General features: G+C 40.4%; 1 protein-coding gene across 3 annotated transcripts in view; it reads right to left on the bottom strand.

The window, feature by feature from the left end:
* Nucleotides 1-21,863, bottom strand: part of Bank1 (B cell scaffold protein with ankyrin repeats 1) — a 274,453-nt gene that overhangs the window by 26,628 nt on the left and 225,962 nt on the right. For all 3 annotated transcript variants that reach the window (XM_060392659.1, XM_060392660.1, XM_021656994.2), the window contains exon 11: nt 10,921-10,989. In XM_060392659.1, the coding sequence (XP_060248642.1) occupies nt 10,921-10,989 (69 nt within the window). The remainder of the gene's footprint in view (nt 1-10,920; nt 10,990-21,863) is intronic.

Below are 21,863 nucleotides of genomic sequence, written 5' to 3'. Positions count from 1 at the left end.
CATAACCGCAGTGAGTGCCCTACTGTGTCCACAGCCTCTGGCTCTTACACTCCTTGAATTCTACTTTTCATTTTCAACTTTTCTTAATATTTCATTAGCTCTCATCCATTTTTACTTTTTTATTGTGAAAGAGCTAGCTTTGCTTATAGACCCATGTTGTATGGGTGCTTTCTAAGTGCTCAGATGTGCTCTTGTAGTTTTCTCTGTTTTAAGTACTTCTAAAATTTTCTTCAGTTGCTTTGTTAACTTTGTTATTAATTTTGAAATATTTTACTGATATCAAAATAGTTAGATACAGACTCATACCTTTATTGACTATTTTGTCAGCAAGTGCTATTGTCCCAAGAGTCTTAAGGAATTCTAGTACTGTAAAAACTCCCTAAACTATGTATATACACACATAAAAAGTCAAGGGAGTTATTCCGTCATGAGGCAAGAAGGCCCATAGCAAATCCTGTAGGCTAATCCTAATGTCAGGAATGGGTCACTCCTTTTGGAGTTATTGGATATTCAGTTCCCTTAGGCCTTCGAGCATGACAGTCTATCACAAATGCTCTTGTTTACTTGATTGTAAGCCCCTATTGCTGAAGATAAGACACTTTCTCTGGAGACAGCAGGACTGCTGTACATGTGAACTCACAGTGGTTGGTTGTCTGCACGCACAGACCTGTGTCCCAAGCCAGACCAAATCCAGCCTCAAGAACGTCACATCCCTTTCCCAGGAGCTATGGCCAATTGTTAGCTTCTGAGAGGAGAGAGTGAGCTAGCTCTCTAATCAAAAAGTATCAACATATTCTCTTGTCAGTAAAGCACTGGTAAGTCAACCATGCTCAGCAGAAAGTCACACATTTACGGATATTTGGGAAGCACACATTTGTCTGGGCAATGGAGAAAAAATGACACAAAGTTGGATGGATAAGGAAGTGAGGGATATATATGGGAAGAGTTGGGAGAGAAAGGATGAATATGATCAAAACATATCAAATTCTGAAAGAACTAATTTTATGGATTTATATAGAGCGTATATTTAAGTCATTTGGAAAGTCCATAGTTGTTCATTTCAAATAATATTTCTTTGATAAAAATGTGAGTGACCATTTCATTTTTGTGTATGTATACATACATGTGTGTGCATATATGTGTGTAGGTGTTATGCATGTCATATGTGTGGGGGCCTGGGGTTGATGTTTGATGTCTTCCTTGCTTGCTCTCTACTGCCTATTGGTCTCTCTCTAAACCCTGGACTTCCTGGTTTGACTAGCTGGTTCACCATTGAGTTTAAGAGGTCCACCTAACTCCACTTCCACAGCCCCGGGCTTATAGGTGACCACACTGGGCTGGTCCTCATGCTTACACACAAGTGTTTCATTAACTGAGTCATGTCCTCAGCTTCCTACTTCATATATTTTTAATGAATGAAGTGAATTAAAAGGCATGTTTTCATTATTCTGGTTCCTAAACATTTATATTATCTGAGCACTTGCTCCAGATAATTACTATAGGATTATAATTTGTTATATTACACATGGTTGTTTATCACCAATAGTTCGTGTTTATATTTTATAAATGACTTTTCAATAGTTGTTTCAATTTTAATTGTTTTGATATATTCATTATCTGCTACCAATTTTTGACACTAAAATTTATTTTAAGCTTTTCAGTTTAACCAATTATTAATATAGAGTTTTTTTGAGGTAATGATTTCATGATAACATTGAGTTGCTATCTTTTCTAAGCTCTTGGACAGGTAAAACCTATGCTTTTATATTTTATATGAACAGAATAGCTAACCAAATATAAATTAGTTCATTTGTATTTTCCCTCAAATGATCCCAAAAGTCCATTGTACCCAATATTTGTTACTGAGAGTTCTACCTTTTCAAACTTATTTTGATTTTCTTTTTTCCCATTTGTTGAAGACAGATTCTTTTCTCATACATATATTACCATCTCTCTACTCCCAGTCCTTCTCCATCTCCCTTCCCCTCTAGATCCACTCCCTTTCCATCTTTCATTAGAAAAGATTAGGCTTCTAGGAGATCACAACCAAACATGACAAAATAAAATATAATAAATTAAAAAATATATCATCACATCGAACTGGGGCAAGGCAACCCAACAGAAGGAAAAGAGCCCCAAGAACTGGCACAAGAATCAGAGATGCATTCATTCACACACCCAGGAATCCCATAAAAATACTAAGCTGAAAGATATATGTGCAGGGGATCTGGTGCCTATCATGTATAATTTTTATTTATTTAAAAAATTTATTCTTTGGCAATTTAATACATTTAGATATTACGGTCTGGTGACACTCATTTGTAGTTCCCTTTCTTTTCCTCATTCTACCTCCACCCTCCTTCCCATAAAACCCACATCCTACAAAATCCACATCTCACTGTCATGTTGTCTCTGTTTTGGTTTTGCTCTACCAAGCACTATAAAAATCTGTGTTAAATATTTTTCAAACACCCTTGGATTATTCTTTATTGCTGTAGAGTGTTTAAAACTAGGCACAGACAGCCCAGTCAGCCTGCATTTTATTCCTGTCATATCAATTAAGTCACTGGCTATGTCTTTTATTCTATTTAGAGAATACCCGTCACACACAAGTCAGACATTTGTTTTCCATGTTTTCTTCTTAGTTTCAGTGAGAACAAACTTTTCCCAGTACATTCTCTATTTCTAATGTCAGTCACTTTCACTGTGATCAATATAGATTTCAGTTTTCTGTTGAAATGTCAGCTTTCTAGTGTGTTTATGCTTTTTCCTCACCCCACATGACCTTTCTTTAAAGTCATATAATTACTTTCATCCTGTCATTCTCCTAAAATGTCATTGACCCATTTTGTCTTCATCTCAGCCCAGTCTTAATCCCTGGCTGTTGTTGTTTTTTATTCAATTTGTATATGGGTTCACTTTTTGTTTTCAGGGGTCTTCTTTGCCAAATGCCTTCTGTATTTTATCTTTAAGTGTTTAGTACTGAACTTAAGCTGGACACTTAAGTTTTAAATAAATGGAAATTCATTCAATAAAACCCATATTTAAAATTTTTGATTCTTCATCTCCTTCCTCTGCCTCATCATGTTGTTCTTTTGTAAGTTGTGGTGTCCCATGTAGCACAGGTTAGAACTTGACTATATATCCAGGTTGACCTCAACTTCATTTACCTGCCTTGGTCTTCCAATTTCCTGTATTGCAGGTGTGTGAAAACATGTTGTTTTCAAACTCATTGTTCACCAAGACACTTAATATCTATTTGTCCTTTGGCTCTGTTTCTTGAGTTCAGGACATATTTTATTGTCAGACCTATGACAGCATAATGTTTTGATAAAAGCAGCATGCAAATCAGGTCCTCGGGTATAGGAACTTTCCCATGTAGAAAGGGGACATGATTTATGGGGACTAAATATTTGTCTGTGCACAAATAAGTAATGGAATACTTGTCTATCCCTTCTTCCCGTCATATAGCTTAACTTGATGGTCTTAAGGAAATAACAAACAAACGTCATTCCCACACTTCCTTGCTCTCTGCTGGAGAGTGCTCTATGCATGAATAGAAAGAAAAGTCAAAGAGGAGAATAAGCCTTTGAGCAATAATCTGGGGTTCCAGGGTTAGGGAGGGCTTGGATGGCTTCCTTCTTTATGGGAAAATGGCTCCTCACTTTATAGACTACAGGGGTATACTGTTGACAGCAATTTTATCACCCACCTTTAGAAAAATTGGAACTAGCCCCAGATTCTTCTGAGCTCATCCCCCCACCCCCGTCTCTGTCCTTATTGTTATTAGGGAGTTTGAAGGCTTTGCCTTTGACAGAAGTTAGCTAGTATGCTGCTAGCACAGTTCCATTTCAGGGAAGAACTGAGAAACTATACAAAAAAATTTCAGGTGTAACTTTAACAAAAAAATACCCTTTGTGAGCAATATGACAAATGGAAATATAAGTTATACTGGAAAAGGCAGCTGAAACCATTATTCTTTTATGGAGTACAAATGACCACATTTTGACAATTTTCCCTCTTTTCTACTTAATATATCCAGTATTGGCAAGAACAGCATGATGGAAATACCACAGGGCTCAGAAGTCTCTTTTGCCCACATAAGAGTAATACCTTCCATGCTTCCCAGGTTTCCTGCTAAAAGACAATTTTATTATTTAACATTTATCAAACTGCCTAGCACTGTGTACTCTGAGAACACATAAAAATATGCTTCATGGCCAAATCCTTTCCATGGGCATGCAAACCTCAACAAAAAACAAGCCCACAGTAATTCTGTAGTTGCACTGAAGAATTGGGCAGAGACCATGCCAGGGGTTACAAACTTATAAGCCCAAAAGGGCCAAACACAATATTATGAAGCAAAGCTTTAGTGGCTGATTAATAAATTCATTAAGCTAGTACTCATTATCACAAATAAAGGTTCTTTCAGATTTTTGGTAGTGATAAAGTGACTCTTGCTATCTTTTCATCCTTTATTTTAGATAACGTTGTGACTTTAGAAAGATGCATTACAAACATAAGAAATCCAAACAGAAAGGATGATAATGCAAAAGTTATATGTGGTAAATTTACATATAGCTTTTTCATTTGAGTACAGAGAATGAATGGTCTAGGCAACCATCATTTGGAAATTCTATGAATAATTCTTATCTGTATCTAGACCTGGGTGTGCCTGCCACTGGCATTTGATAATGATGAGCATACCCCTGTAAATTATGGCTTGTCCTGAGTGATAGCGACAGAAAATCCCTCATTTGGTCCATTTGTTAACTGTGAGGTGAGCAGATTGTGGGTGAGAGCCATGACCAGGGAGGCCATTTGCTCATGCTTCAGCTCATTGGTTGCTGTGATTTTTACTTGCAAGAAGACAACAGCAGAGAGAGTAAAATGGACTTGATCTTGTCATGGAAAGAAAAGTCCAACAGAAACAAGGCTAGGAAATATGGGAAATCTGGACGCCAAGAATATGGTGTAATTTTGTGTTTACACCCTCAAGTTCTTCTATTGAACCTCAGGGATGTCTTGATTATAGTCTAGAGGCCTGATAACTACCAACCTATTTTATAAGATGTTTGCTATTTGGCAAAGACCCAAAGAATGCAGACGCCTTGCCCCCCGTGAGAGTGTCACGAATAAATCAGTCCTTGGTGAGGGCTGTTAGCATGACACCGATTTCAGAATCTCGCCTCACTCATGTCACCAGATGTGGCAACAAGGTCTAGTCCTCTGGCTTGTGGCAGTGAACACGCCTTTGGCTGCTCCCTGGGCTCAGAGTTAGGAAATGGAGTGGGACATTCTATCTGTGACACCATTTCTTGGTATTTTCTGATTTCGAAACCAACTTTGGAAAGTGACTTTACAATTGCATTTTGATGAAAAATTTTATCTGTGATCCCCAGTCCTCAGCACTTTCCCCTCATATTTCTAAAAGATGTAAAATTTGTATCAAAGAATTCCTTTGCGTTCCCACAGAAATGATGCCAATTAATTTTTTTTTCTTTCTGTTCCTCAGGAAAATTTCTGGGCTCAGCAATAATGTAACTTCCTGGCAACCCCTTGGCAATCTTAAACTTGGAGATTCTGAAATGCTTTCGGTTTCCGTGGGGGAAATAGTTGGCTCTGATGAATTCAGTTCTTTCCAGCATACAGTAGATAAATATATTATTTAACTTTTTTATATTTTTTATTTTATTTTTATTTTTATTAATTACACTTTATCCACCCTGCACCCCCCATAAGCCCCTCCCTCCCCCCTCCTCTTGTATGCCCCTCCCCAAGTCCAGCAATAGGGAAGGCCCTCCTCCCCTTCCTTCCGATCCCAGTCCACCAGATCACATCAGGAGTGGCCGCATTGTCATCCTCCATGGCCCGGTAAGGCTGCTCCCCCCTCAGGGGGAGGTGATCAAAGAACAGGCCAACCAGACTATGCCAGAGGCCGTCCCTCCTCCCACCACCATGTAACCTACTTAGACACTAAACTGCCATGGATCACATCTGCGCAGGGGCCCTAGGCCATCTCCATGCCTGGTACTTGGTTGGGGTATGAGTCTCTGGGAAGACTCCTGTGTTCAAATTTTCTGGTTCTGTTGCTCTCCTTGTGGGGTTCCTGTCCTCTCCAGATCCCGCTATTTCCCACTTCTTACATAAGATTCCATGCACTCCACCCAACCATCGGCCATAAGTCTCAGCGTCAGCCCTGACAGTCCGCAGGGCAGAGCCCCCCAGAGGCCTCCCCTGCAGGCCCCTAGGCTGTTTCCCGCCTTCTTCTTCTGATGTCCATTCTCTTTGCCCTTTGGGATGCAGATTGAGCATTCTAGTCAGAGTCCTCCCTCTTGATTAGTTTCTTTAGGTGTACAGATTTTAGTAGGTTTATCCTATATTATATGTCTATATGAGTGAGTATATACCGTGTGCGTCCTTCTGCTTCTGGGACAGCTCTTATTTTTAGGAAACCTGCACTGGTCCCTTAGAAAATCTTAACTCAGAACCATTTCACAACCCCACCTGACTTCTCTCCAGAGACGTCAGTATCGGTGAGGCATCTACTTTTCTTCCTACTGCATAATAAAACCCAAGGATAGCTGACAAATGCCCTGAAAACTGTAAGAAGCAGTGGTATTTTTTTTTCATGGTCTGGGTGATCATAATACTGAAATAACTTCAAGAAATATGGCTGGATGGTTTGAATGTGATACGTCCTTTATCGGCTCATATGTTGAATGCTTGCTCCTCTGTGGTGCTGCTATTTGGGAAGGATTTCAACTCTATGAAGTACAGCATTCTGCAGAGAGTAGGCCATTCTCTCTGCTTACTGGAAGCTATGACATAAAGTACTCTGCTCTGTGACCCCTCCCCACATGAAGTCGTGAGAGCCCTAAAACCAGGATGAATTCTTCTCTCTGGGTGGTTGCTCAGGGATTCTGTTCCATTGAAGAAAATTCTGCCTAACATTAAGGTCTTTAAGCACCCAGAATTTTTATAATGATTATTGTTGTAGTTGTTATTATTGTTATTGTTATTATTTTGCTCTTGCTGGAAGCTGATTTTCCTGAAGGTTACAGTCATGAGAGAGATTCTGAGAAATATTTTTCCTGAAATCTGATGTTTTCTTAGAAATAGCACAATATTTTGTCCTATTCTGGTAAATTATTGATGTCTAAAAGTAAAAGAGTATCCTATTGTCACTAATTTAAAATGCTACAAGTAAGTTGGATGTAAAAATCAAAATGAAAAAAAAATCAAATAACATATAACACCTTTTTTAGTATCTTAGTCCCCAGAGCCCTCTAAAAAAAGTCTAATGAAAACTGAGTTTTGTAAAGCAAATCAGCCAAGAGTATACTATATGATCAGGTATGTAAAATCAATAAAACATTGTATTATCAATAAAGGTTTATTGTAAACTTTGTTTCCTTTCACCATTCTCTCTAGTCTATTAATTCTAGTACAGATGAAAATGATTTTTCCATATAAGTGGTAGAACATTAATCAGTCCTTCTAGGCTTAAGAAAAACCCTCAGCTCTTCTGAAACTGCTCTCTGTGGGACAGACCAATGGGCAACTGACAGATAGCCAACTGCGAAGAACCAGCTCTCTCCAGGTCTCCACCATCTTTCATCTCATGAGAAAGAGGAGAAATCCTGAAATTTCTCATATTCAGTACTAATGTAATTGAATTATAACCATGATATTTGAATAATTTATAATAAAAATAGGGATGTTTAGTTTTCTCTGAAAGAGCTCAGAACACCCATCTCTTCTCTGTGTTCTTTATACAATTGTAAGGTATGTGCGGGAGTCCAGAATGAAGCAATCTTTAGGAACTGCTGTGATCCTCTCTTGGAGTTTTGCATTTATGAGATATAAAGACATAGCAATGGGTCAACAGACTTTCCAGGGGTCCCTGATCCATGCTTATGTCAGGCAATTTTTAATGAACCGTGACAGAACACCTGGCAGAAACAGAGGGCGAGGAAGGGTTTACTTTTGGCTCGTAATTGAAGAGGTATTGTCCATCATGCTTGCAAGGGCTTGGTTCAAGGCTGTGGGAACATGAATCCTGGCTTGTTGTAGTTTAGGAAACTGGGAGGCATTGAAAGGCTGACCTGGAATTGGGGCTGTGTTGAATAAGCAAAGACTGTATGAACTTCCCTACTCCTGTCAGCCAAGCTTTGCCTTTTAAAGCTTCAAAAGTTCCCTCAAACAGTGCAATCAATTAGGGATCTCTGTGTGTGTGTTGGGGGGGGGGGAGCATTCTATCTCCACCACCTAAAATGAATTCTGCCCTCGTCCCCTATAGGCTGGTGGGTATTGTATTGCACAAACTGCAGTCAATTCAACTTGTCCAAAGTCTCTGCTGAGACTCAAGGCAAACTCAGCCATGATGCTCTGTAAAAATCGGGAAGCAAGTTGCTTACTTTCAATGTACAATGGCACTTGATTCCAAAAGGACAAAAAAAAAAGAGGGAGGACAGTAGGGGAAATTTAGATGGAACAATACCAAAACCCAGGTGGGTAAGCATCAAACCCCACAGCTCCACGGGGAGCTGGCTGAGACCCATGGCTAGTGATGATCTGCTTTCAGCACACATGGCCCCTCTCTTGGATGGAACCTCTCAGTGGCTGCAGGTTTTCCAAACTCCTACATCCTGCTGCCTACCACACCACTAGCACTATGTAGACGCCAATGCTGAGTTTTGCTTCTAGGTCGAGGAATATCCTGGCCCACTTGCATCACGGCTTTAGTTGCTAAGGGCCTGAGGGACTGAATTTTCTTAGGCAAGTATTTTGAAGGAAACTCCTTTAGGGGCGTACCCTGTTCAGGATCTCCTTTTTTTAAAATGTTCTTTAAAATGAATGTTTTCAAATGGGGGTTTCGGGCTTATGTTCTGAAGCTTTTGGAGGGTGGGGTCTTGCATGAAGGCATCGTTTGTTGCAGTCAGTACAGACTGGACATCCACTCTTCAGTTGTGCTAGTCATTTCCCCCCAGACCTTTCTGCTCTTCTACTGTAAACCTAGATAAAGACACTGAGTAAATACGCTGCAGCCTGTATATTACGCTGCCTTGAAATTTCCTTGGCCAAGTAACTTAGTCCACTGTTTTTGGATTTAGGCTCGCTCATGGTTTTAGTACAGGCAGTTGCTTTGTCAGAATATTTCATGAATGTATCTTAGTTCAATTACTTGCTCCGGCTTAAAACCTCACAAGCTTGGCCTTTCGGTTTGTATTTCTATCACAATTATGGCATCCTGTATTCCCTCCAGAAAGGCTTATTAATCTCCCTGTATGGCACTCCAGGGCTTCTCTGCCTTGTGGCTCTAAACTCCTGCACATTACTTCTAGGTCCAAAGAACTATGAACTATATGTGGTCAGGTTTATTAGAGCCACACCCGACCTTCACTACTAATTTTCGGTATTGATTACTTTTCTTGTTCAAAATGCCCAAAAGAAGTAAGATAAAGGAGAAAAGATTCATTCTTTACTCATAGCTGCTTAGGGTATGGTCTCCAGAGTGAAAAAAGCTTGCATGCTGATGGGTTTATGACTACAGGAATTTGCCACATCTCAGAAAACCAAGAGGCAGAGAGAGTTTGTGATAAAATTGGGGCTGGTTATAAACCTCAAAGCCCACCCATGTAAGCTACTTTCCCCAGCCAGGCCTCACTCTGAAAGGTTCTGTAGCCTCCATATACAACAGCTGGAGACAAGTACCAAAGCCCAGGAACTGTGGGGGACACTGTACATCTAAACCATGACATGGCTAAATTATGGACTTTAAGTTAAAAACTGAAGAGTGACCATTTAAAGAGAGTGGGATTTTTGCATGTATGCTTACAGGCAGTATTTCTAAATCATAGAAGAGCAGAGGTTTAGCTCCCTCATGTACTCTGTTCCAACACCACAGAGCCAACTGTTAGGACAATCTAAGTACAATTTAGCTTCCACGAGACATGCTACTTGAAGTGCTGAGTGATAGTCACTGACCTGAGAGGACAGCTTTGTTTGAGAGACAACTGATAGCATCCAAAGAGCAGCTCCAGTGGGGTTCTGTGTTGACCATTGTTCAGTGAGAGTTAGAAGTTGGTACAACCTGTCCCGAGTCTTTTTACAACAGCAGAAAAGAAGATGGAGCATGTGGGGCTTCTGTGGCTGCTGCGGAGTGATCTTATAGTTTTATTTTAATGTCTCTTTCTCAGTAATTACCTGCTGTCAGTTTCAAGGTGACAGGATTGGGGACTGAGATGATTCCAAAGGTCCAACTGCATATGCTCATAGACTACCAAAGCTAGCTACCCCCAGCCCTGTGTCAATGGACGTTTATGGTTTTCATATTTGAATATCACTCAGCCCTGACTGTGGAAAAAGAATTGTAATAAATAACCTACTGGAATCTATCCTTGAAAAGGACAAATGTCCTAGTGAAGACTGAAGTAGACAATGTCCCACCTGAGGTGTTTGGGTGACCAGAGTAGTCTTCAGCTCTACTCTGCATGAAAAACGATTGTTCATGATGTGCTGGATCAAAGGCTGAAGGCAGACACATACTGGGAAAATGGTCCCTTCTTTGATTGACATTCACAGCCGACTATAGAAATACCCAAGCTAATCTCATTTTATACCCGTTTATAGATCTATAAAAGGGGCCTCTGATGTAAGTTAGGGAATTTGTCTTATTTGTCCTTCCTGGTGCCTTGAAAACAACAGGGAATATAATGAGGGGTCTTTTCTGCTTTTGCTAAGGAAAATAATTGGATTTTATTATGCCATTGTTTTTGTGGGGTAAGATACAAGTGTCAAAGTAAAAATCAAGGGAATTCAGTGGTTTATATTTGACTGAGGAGGCGTTATGCAAGTTCCTAAGATTTCTTTAAATCTTACTTAGGTTATTAAATTGGTTGGAGTTAACATCGGTACCTGGTTTCTTGGGGAGACTGTAGAACTTATCATCATCAGACTGTCTTCTGGCGGCCTTTTGTTGGAACACTGTCAAAAACATAGTACATAAAGTTTATTAAACAAAGGTATTTAAGAATATGAAATACAGTGTGAAAACCTCCATGAAAGCAGCATGCAATAGATCATTTTCCTTAGTCACAGTATCGGAATTGTATTTGTTTTTGAGTATAAGGATTATTAAATCTGCAATTTTCTCCTCTGTGCAGCTTATCAGTAAGTTTTGAAAGCATTTTCTTTGGGCAGAGTCCTGTGATGTTGATAGAACGCTTTCCTAAACTGGTTAAATCAAGCCGATTCCCTTTTGATATCAGATAAAGATAAAAGCTCCATTTGGTTAGACGTGATAAATGTTAAACCCACATGAAGAATCCATTTGCATAGAAACTTATTCAAACTGGCTTGGGGCTGATAAGCAAGCATAATTATTGTTTCTTCTTAGACTGAAGAAAAGCCTGTTGTATTCCACAGATGTAATAATAAAAAAAAGGCACTTTGCTCTTGCGTCATCTACCCAGACCTCAGACCTATTAAAGCAGCTTGTTTGAATTACTTCATTATCTAAAAAGTGCTTTGTTCTCATTTATTATTTCTCACATGAAATTCTGGGAATTAAGTCAGCATTACTCACTCTAGTTTGCAGATGAAAGGTAAAATTCAGTGTTTAATATTTATGAAGCACACACAAAGTTCTGGTTACTTTCTGGTATTCGTTAATGAAATAGACCAGATCCTTTACATCCGGAGTTCCATTTATTTTTTATGGGCAGTCTGAATTATGGGGTTTGGGAACCCGAAGAGGCCTCATATGTTTATAGACGAGGAAGTAACCAGCTTGTAAAAGGGCTAAGTGAATTTTGAAATGATCCCAGAGTTGTTAGCTGAGAAATGATTTAGACCCTTAAGCCTTGGGCTTCGGTCTGCTGCTTCCTCCTTATTCCGGTGCTGTGTCTCCCACTTAGTGACGCTTCCCTTTTAGAGTTAGAGGGAGAGGCTGGGAGGGGTGACAGGGACATGGCTACACTCTTGTTGCTCTTGGCATCTCAGCAGGATCTTCCTATAAAATGGAACTGAGGCACATGGGAGCAAGGAGACAGCTGTATGGCACCTGGCCACCGTGACCTGGAGAGACACCTCAGCTATGATCACGGAGTTCTGCTGTGGCTTGACTTTTTTTTTTATATCAAGGTCATATATGGGATTAATCAAGAATACTTATTTTTAATTTTTTGAAACAAATGTCCCAACATTAAGTATGTGATAATACTTAATGTCTTAGATGATGTCAAGAGAAAGATTATTCCTTTCCATGTGAATAGAGTGTCAAAGATGATGCATTTGAGAAAATTATACATGTAAAGTAACATCTCTGGTTGAAAATAAGTTTTCATTAAATAAGTTTGTTCATTCTGGGTTCATTGTGGTTTTTTTTTTCTTAATAAAATATAATGACTGGTATTTGGCATGTGACTATGCTTCGGGATATGAGATTTCCCCACTCGCCCAATTTGTACTTGCTGTTTTCATCAGCTAGTTCTGCGCTTTCATTAGCATACAGTAAAGACAGGTAGCCTGTGCTTTTGCTAATATTGTTAAGATGTAATGGAGAGTGTCTAAGACTGAAAAACTGTAGTCTGGCATCATTAATATGGGAAATGACTTTAACTCAAAGGCACATGCAAACAATAATTTCTCCAATTAAACAGCATGTTACCTACGAGTTTTATGGATCCTGCGAAGGTTGGAGGCTACAGAGCATCTACAGCCAGACTTTTCTTTCCAGCTTTTTTGTTGATGAGAATTTGCCGTAAATCCAATTTACCCTGGATGCTTTTTGGGATACCTTCTTCTGGCAACAAATGTCCGGCCCGTGTGATGTCTGGTTATGCTCACCCTCAGTGACTGTACAGTAGTGTGATTTCTCTAGAGTTGAACTGGAGTGGACTGCTGGGGTGGGTGGTGGCGTGAGGAGATGCTGATGACAGAGCTGTATGTGGAGGGCAGGCAGTGGGTTGCAACGTCAGTTCCTCTAGCATCTAACCTGCCTTAGAATTCCTTTCCTCACCTCCAGATGCACCATGTCTCATCTCTAGCCCCTGCAACTGACTGATGAGCTTTACATCCTTATAAAAATTTAGACTTAGTGAATAGTCTTCTCAATATTTTCAAAATTCAAAGGCATTTTTCAAATACAACATAACCATGAGGGAAAACCTATTATTTGTAATCAGAGGGCTTGGACTAAGAGGAAAAACTAGAAATTTAAATCACAGAGCAGGAATAATTTTAAAAAATACGTTGACAGGTCTGACCCAATGTGCTTAAATTCTTAGACAACATTGTTCCAACTGCATTTTATTTGGTCAATGTTCAAAGAATGCTACTAATGCCAGTACGACAAGTCATCTTGGCAAATCTTTGCCCAGTGTAATCTTATTTTTCTCCTGTTACCAGAAGTTAGAATTTGAGCAAAGAAAAAGATAAACACTGTATTTATCTTGACATTACCCTTAAACACAAAAAGCCAATAAAGGAAGAAAAAAACCAAACAAACAAGTTTTGAGGTTTAAAGTCATCCTAAACAATACAATGACCCAAGGGGACAACCTTATTTATTTCAACTATTGGTAAAAATGAGGTCTGTAAAAGTTTCTCCAGAATTGAAATGACATTAAATGGAAAAATTAGCATAGTATTAAATATTAAAAAATGTTAAGCAAAGCAGAAGTAGCAGAGGAGGAGAGAGTGAAGCAGAACAAGTTCACTTGCACAATTTGTCTTTGCAGGCTGCTCTGCGAGAACATTCCTAGTGTCACCCTCATTTATCGTCTCCTGAGAGCAAAAGAACTCTCTCAGAGTGCCCCTTCAGGGGTAAATGGACAGAGCACCATCAGCACTATTGTCTGTGTGGCTAAGCTGATAAAATTTGGGGTGGGGAAATAGCAAATGTTATTCATGAAGATTTTAAATGCAAGCGACAAACCCCATGATGCTCTGTGCCCATGACAAGTGAGGAACGAAAACATGCACTCTGTATCCTATGTCCTGAGCTTGCAGCTGATGGTCTCCTAGAAGGAAGGGCTTTATTGCTCACTTGGCACCCTGTCATTAGATTGAGAGCTACACGGACCAGCACTGTATAAACAAGGTCCTGGGATTGCACAGGTAGACCAAGGCTTCCTACAGTTCTCTGCGCTCATTTAGATGGAGGCCAAACACGCTGTTAGTCCTCACTAATAGGACAGAGGTAAGCACAGCCAGGAAGAACAAGAGTCAGAACTCAGTCCTTGTTGCCCTGTAACCCCACAGGTGGTCCCAATGAGTCACCCGATGCTTAGAGAAGACATGCAGCATCTGCAAGAGAGCACAGATGCTCTGATAGTTCGAAGCCATTTCATTGTGCTGACATTTAGTTCCACATCGTTTTCTGGAACATTTATCCAACACAGGTCACCACACTGGAAGAGGAATGTGGACATGGTCATGTCTGCCACACATATGAGGCTCTTTTACCTGGCAGGATCAGGCAGACTTAGGCAAGTGGAAACTATGCTTCAGTGTCTAGGGAAAATGTGTGCCTACTCACCAGCCAGTGCACACACAGTCATTAATGCTAGTACATTTTCCTCTTGAGATCGGCAAAGACAGAATAGTGGAAAGCACATAGCTACCTGCAGGTAAATGATGTGGAAACTGAAATGCAAGGGTGGCGTTCACAGATGCTTAGCTTCCTAAGGAGAAAACATTTTCTTTCCAATTTGTAACAGAAATTTGAGCTTTTATCAGTAGGTTGCTGTGAAAAATCTTCTTTCCACACAGGAAATCTCACAACCAATTATTTCCTCTACTTTTAAGCATGTTAATTGAGGGTGGGGTAGGGTAGGAAACAACCTTCTTCCTTGAATATTTATTTATTTTTATTAATTAATTCAATTTACATCTAGCTCCCTCACTCCTCTCTCCAAGTCCCACCTTCCCTCTCGCATCCCTTACCACCTATTCCTCAGAATAGGGGAGCCCACCTACCAGACACCCCAGCTCATCTAGTCACATAAGGACTGAGTTCATTTTCCTCCCTTGTGGTCTGGTAGGGAAGTCCCATCAGGGGAAAGTGATCAAAAAGCAGGCAACTTAGTCCATGTCAGAGCTATCCCCCAGTCTCCTAACTAGTGGGCTCACATGAAGCCTAAGATGCCCCTCAGACTTATCTCCTTAGGGTCTGTCTACTGTGGATGTCTATCCTGTACTATATGAATAAAATGTATTTAATTTATACAAACAAGAATATTTGTACTTGAAAAATGTTTCCTGTCTAAGAAGCTGGTAATTCTGGAGGAAGACAGGCTGTTTTGTGGGGTTGACAGTTTGAGGCCATCACAATGAGTTTATTAGCCAAGGCTCCATGCATCCCTGGCTAGGCACATCCTCCTCGATGTACCAGCCAAGCCACATATATGGAATACCTGCTGCTTCACCGGCAGCATGTTGACTTGTTTATGGTTATTTCTATTCAGTTAGAAAATGTTAATGAGAGAATAAATATTAATTGACTAGTAACTCAAGTAATCTTATTTTTTTTTTCTGTTTCAAAGAGAAATGGCTTGAGTGGTAAGCTTTCAAAACTACTAGACATTTACCATTTGGTTTATCATTGGTAATTATCCAAATTTTCTTCTCCTCTTCTTTCTGTGTCAGGAAGTGCTTTCATTCTCGATACCAGTGGGTTTATGGTTTTGTTTCATTAGATTTCATAGGATCATAGAACCTGGCTTTCTAAAGTCTAATTTTTATAATCCATTTCATTATACAAAGTTTAAACAACTATCACATACTAAATAGGCTAGCAGAACTCCCCGTAGGTGGATCAAAACTGTGCCCATTTGTTCTAATTATTTTCAATATGGGTAGCTGCTAAATATTTTTAAAAGGTTTGCAATGTAGCATACATGCATATGAAACCATGTGAGAGAGGAGAAGCAGAAGGCAGGCATTAATGAGGAATAGAGGTAGCTACACCCCATGTCTACAGAATAACTTAAATATCATCGGCACCATCTCCTGAGTTTTGTTTTTTAATTTTTTCTTTATATTATTATTTATTATAATTTATTTAGTTTTAAAATATTTATTTCTTACAATTTATTCACTTTGTATGCCCGCTGTAGCCCCCTCCTTCGTCTCCTCCCAGTCCCATCACAGTCCCTCTTCTACCCCTATGCCATTTCCCTAGTTCCCTGATAGAGGAGGACCTCCTCCCCTTCTATCTGACCCTAACCTATCAGGTCTCATCGAAGCTGGCTGCATCATCTTTCTTTGTGGCCTGGAAAGGCTATACCCCCCAGGAGGAGGTGATTAAAGAGCCTGCCACTGAGCTCATGTCAAAGACAGTCCCTGCCACCTTACTAGGGAACCCACTTGGAATCTGAGCCACCTATACACCTCTGAGCAGTGGGTCTAGGTCCTCTCCATTCATAGTCCTTTATTGGAATATAGGTCTCTGCAGGACCCCCTGGGCCAGGGATTTTGGCTCTGTTGGTCTCCTTGTGGAATTTCTGTCCCCTCCAGGTCTTTCTATCTCCCTCTTTCATAATGTTTCTGGCAGTCTGCCAGAAGGTTTGGCTATGAGTCTCAGTGTCTCCTTTAATACACTGGTGGGTAGAGTCTTTCAGAAGTCCCCTATGGAAGGCTCCTGTCCTGTTCCTTGTCTTCTCCTACTTCCGATGCCTATCCTGTTTGCCCTTCTGAGTGAGGTTTCAGCCTCAATTTATTCACTTTGTGTCCTGGCTGTGGCCCTCTTCCTCATCTCCTCTGGGTCCCACCCTTCTTCCCTCTTCCCCTGCTATGTCCCTCCCCTAGTCCTGGAAGGATCTCCTCCCTACTATCTGACCTTGCCTATCAGGTCTCATCAGGATTGTCTGGGTCCTCTTTCTCTGTGGCCTAGTAAGGCCACCTCACCAGGGGGAGATGATCAAAGAGCAGGCAACTGAGTTCATGTCAGAGACTTCCCCTGCTCCCCTTACTAAGGAACCCACGTGGAGACTGGGCTACACTGAGTTTTGCCTTGAGCAAACAAAGAATATTCAGCTTTAGTTCTCATGAAAACTTAAAAAAATCAGGTATTAGAATTTACGAAGGTAAACATTTAAAAACAGATTGAGACTGTGCAGCTCTCAAGTTACAGCTCAGAGTGCACAGTGACACCAAATTCAGCTTCATTTCTCTTCATAGGGTCATGAATTTTGTTGATGGGTTTTCTTCAGAGGGGTTGCCTCTCACTGTGACAGCTCCATAGAGCATCTCAAGTTTTCTATAATCACTTTACTTAGAGTTAAAAAGATGCACACAGTAAAAGCCCTAGAAGAAAATATTGCAAACTCAAGAAATCTAAAGTGTGTGTGTGTGTGTGTGTGTGTGTGTGTATTAGATGTGTCTGTGTGGGCAATTGTTCTATGAACATGAAGATGTCAGATATTTACTCTTGCTTAAAATGGTAACAATGTGGCCCAGAGACTGTCATCATTGATACTATTGACATTTTATACTATGTAAGCTTTTACACTGGAATTGTAGAAAGCTGAGCTTTAAATTGTAAGATGTTCAACAGGTACCTCTGAGCTCTACCTCCCAGGTGCCACTAGTACTAGCCTATTTGTGAAAATTTAAAAATTTCTCTAGATATTACTAAGTGACATCTGGGAATCATTGAGAATTACTACCATATGTAAATTAAACATTTTTACAACAGACACATTCAATATAACATATTAAGGGCAAAACCACAAAAAAAGTGGTGCAATTAAATTATCTAAGTGCTGGATGATACTTTCATTTTGCTCACACATGAAAATCTGTCATGTCAGTTCACACAGATTTGAATATTGCCTCCTTCCCACTTTATATGAGCAAGGAATTGAATCATTGAAAGATGAGAGCAATAAAAGATTTATCCTTATATTAGTTCTCTAACAGATGGCCTGCAAAGTCCTCCTTGGTTTCATTTGCTGTCTCTGTGAATGAGCCAGAAGACCATGGCGTTCTGCTCTGAGGACAAGGAGAACAATTCATTAAACCCAGGTTACACAACAGTATTCTTCTGTTCAATGAACAGTACATGCTCGGTCAAAGTGTAAGCTCCTTTGTGGAGCTGGACCAGCACCCTTTCACAGAAAGATAAAGAATGTCAGGGACCCTAGCCTTTCTAACAGTAGGATGACTATGTCACTCTGTTCTGAGAGCACCTGTGACGTGCGTATAGTGTCCTGAAACTAAATGTCTTGGACAAGGTCACCTTGGCAGAGAATGGGCTACAAGGCTCTGGCTCTAAGACCTACTTTAATCTACTTGAATATATTTCTTTACTAATGAAGAAATTCTACTCTTCCATATTCACAATGGTAGAGATTAAATTCCCCAAGAGTTTCTACAAGCGCTCCCCCCCTTCTCAGTTCATTGTATGTGATCAGTTTCAAGTACAAGTGAAATGCAAGTGGAAATTTTCTGAGAGCAACTGAGTTGTACTTGACATTTTAGGGTCTTGGTAGCTGAGATGCCCTCAAGAAGGTCATATACAACTTTGTTGCACTGCAAAATGCCAAGGATACCTCAGGAGCAACTGCAAATTGAAAGGAGATTGTGTTCTGCCCCAAATCAGCCACATGGACTCCAGCCTATCCTTATTCCATTGATTGTATGAGGGGAAAATAAAAAAATGACTCCTTGATGCTAAAAACTTTCCCTAATAAGAATTCACATCTTTGCATGATCTAGAGATGGAGTTCACTTCTAGTCTGTCTATGAAACACTGGTTACCCTTTTCTCTCCTCGGTTTGTTTTAAATCAATAATGCTGTCACAGAAAGATATAAATCTATAGTGTTCCATGATATTTTTTTGTTGCCTAATGTGCCTGGTTCTATGCAATATAACAAGGAGAAGAAAGCGTTAAGAACAATGAGATCTGAGATCAGGGAGATTATATAAAAAATGTTTTAAAAAAATGAACTATTCCCATTGCAGTTCTTTACCTTAGGGTGTGTTTCACACAAGAACAATCAGAATCAGAGACATGCTTGCTGATAAAATGGATGGACGTGTGTTCAGTTTGAATTGTTAAGTTACATTTCTGGGATTAGAGAATGGTGGAGTGCTATGATATGATATTATGTACAGCACATATTTTTTTTTTTTAAAGAGGTATATGTGGATATCTTGGAGCTTTGGAAGAGCTCTCCCCGCAAATTAGTATGCTACAAACACTGAGTGTTTTAGGGCAGGGAAAAAGAAATTAGTAGGCTGCTGCAGTCTTTACAATATCTTCCATAGTCTTAGTGAAGTCTTCTACTGTAGACACATGGATGTAGATCCTGCTTCTTCGTTTGTTCGTCAGCTAATATTTATCAAATTTTCTCAGTTTCCGAAGCCAACATTGAACAAGGATTTAATGACGGAAAAGAAATCAGAGGTGGCCGATCTCTTCCTTTGTGGATTGTGTGGGTTAGCGTGTGTGTGGGGGGAAATAAATGTGAATGCATGAAAGTAAAGCAAATGTATTGGTGGAAGGAAGCCACGGTCGAGTGTTCACAGGTGTGGGGAGCAGAACGCAGGGGTTCAGTGCTGCTGGTGCTGCTTTCTAGTTTCGTCATTGGGCAGAACACCGAAGCCCTTTTAGGATCAGTTCCCTTAGCTCTGAAGTGGCAATGTAAACCACACGGAGCCGCCGTGTGAGTGAGAGATCACAGAAGGTGCCTCTACTGATATCCTGAGTGGCAGACCAAGCCCACGTATCTCGGTAGGCCACAGACGCTCCTTTCTGCCAGACTCTGAACTTACCTAGCTTCCTTAATGTCTGACTTTGATAGAACCCAAGAAATATATAGAACCTTTTTCTATATTAGAATTAGGGCGTCAGAGTCATTCCTTGCTGAGATCAGGAGCAAAACTATTTCTGCAACATTACCATGGCTTCCTCAATCCCCCTTCTTTTTCTTTGTTCAGTCTCTGAAACGGTATACTTGGGTTCCTTACCCTGTTTTCCTCCTCCATTCTGTACTTTACAGCTTCCTCTTTGGCTGTCTTACAAGTACCGGTGTCCATCACCCTGCTGCCGCTCTGTGTTCTGGTGAGAATCAAGAATGGCGCAAACCGATGTTCTCCTAATGAATGGATGCTGGGATGGATGCCTTTCTGGGAAATGATGGGCATTCCCTTTAGTAGATCTGCTTGAGTGGGAGGACTCAGAAAGATGCGGTGGAAGTCTTCTAATGCTGGGCATGTAGGCATGCACATCCCTGTCTGACTTCCCACTGGGCTCTGAGCCAGGTCCTCATGCTTGCATATGAAGTTATCTCTCCAGCCCCCAATTACTTATTCTGAATATACAACCTGAATTTCCTACTCCGTTCCTCTCACTCTAATTGACTTTATTTATTTATTTTTAAAATATTTATTTATTATGTATACATTGTTCTGCCTGCATGTACACAGTCATGCCAAAAGAGGGCATCAGATCTCACTATAGATGGTTGTGAGCCACCATGTGGTTTCTGGGAATCGAATTCATGACCTTTTGGAAGAGCAGTCAGTACTCTTAACCTCTGAGCTATCTCTCCAACCCAATTTTTTTTTTATTAATTACAATTTATTCACTTTATATCCTGGCTGTACCCCTCCCCCATTCATTCCTTCCCAATCCTGCCCTCTTCCTCTTCTCCTCCCATGCCCTTCTCCTAGTCCACAGATCCAAAAAAAATCTGGACACAGGGATCTCTTCTGAGACTGATACTCCAACCAAGGACCATGCATGGAGACAACCTAGAACCCCTGCACAGAGGTAGCCCATGGAGCTCAGTGTCCAAGTGGGTTCCCTAGTAAGGGGAACAGGGACTGTCTCTGACATGAACTCAGTGGCTGGCTCTCTGATCACTTCTCCCTGATGGGGGAAACAGCCTTACCAAGCCACAGAGGAAGACAGTGCAGTCAGTTCTGATGAAACCTGATAGGCTAGGGTCAGATGGAAGGGGAGGAAGACTGCCTCCAATTGACTTTTATAGAATTAAGTAAGAATTATCAAATTAAATTATTCCTTATTAGTGAAGACTTCGAAAGCGTGATCAAAACTTTAATTTTTCTCTATTCATTTTTTATTTTAAATTTTCATTTCTTTTGAGAGTTTATTACAAGAATAATGTGTTTACACCCTCTCCACAACTCCTTTCTTCACTATTTTCCTAAATTGGAAACGATAGTGGGAATAACGGGAAGATTTACGTGGGCGGAGAGATAGTAGGGAATAACTAATACGAAGAAGGCTTGAAAAGCCCTATGAAAACATATGTACTAGAAGGGCTTAACTAGAGTTACCCTAGCAGGAGATCATAGTCTCCCAGGAGTGGTAGTTTGTAAATAAAAATCCCATTGCCAGATTATGGGATACCATGCCTTGATTTACTGGTCAGGGATATGACAGAGACCCCCCCCCCCCAACAATGCTGTGTTTTTTTTTTTTAAACCAATGCTCTTAGTTGGCCATCATAGATTACCATAACAGTTAAGGCCCCATGATTGTTGAAGACACCTCACACTTCTATCGTATGGCACGGAGAATCGAATTTGCACTGAGAAGCTGGATATCTGCTCCCTAGGTTTTATAGTGAAGATGGTAGAATGAACCTTATCCGGTTATGAAAGCTATCAAGTACAGCAAGGATGGTTGTGGCGGGCTCTGGCCATGAATAGCATAGTGGTACAGATGTTACAGAGGTAACAACTGCTTGTACTTCAGGCCCATTCCCCAAGAGTAGATGTTTACTGTCTATTACAGATCTGTCCAAGAGCACATGGCTGGAGAGAGTACAGGCCCCAGGAGTGAACATATTATTATTTTGCCAAATGGATACAGTATCAAAC

Source organism: Meriones unguiculatus, chromosome 10 (genome assembly GCF_030254825.1).
Source record: "Meriones unguiculatus strain TT.TT164.6M chromosome 10, Bangor_MerUng_6.1, whole genome shotgun sequence".
NCBI lineage: Eukaryota > Metazoa > Chordata > Mammalia > Rodentia > Muridae > Meriones > Meriones unguiculatus.
Note: the sequence above shows the minus strand (reverse complement) of the source record. Positions and strands in the feature narration are given on the sequence as shown.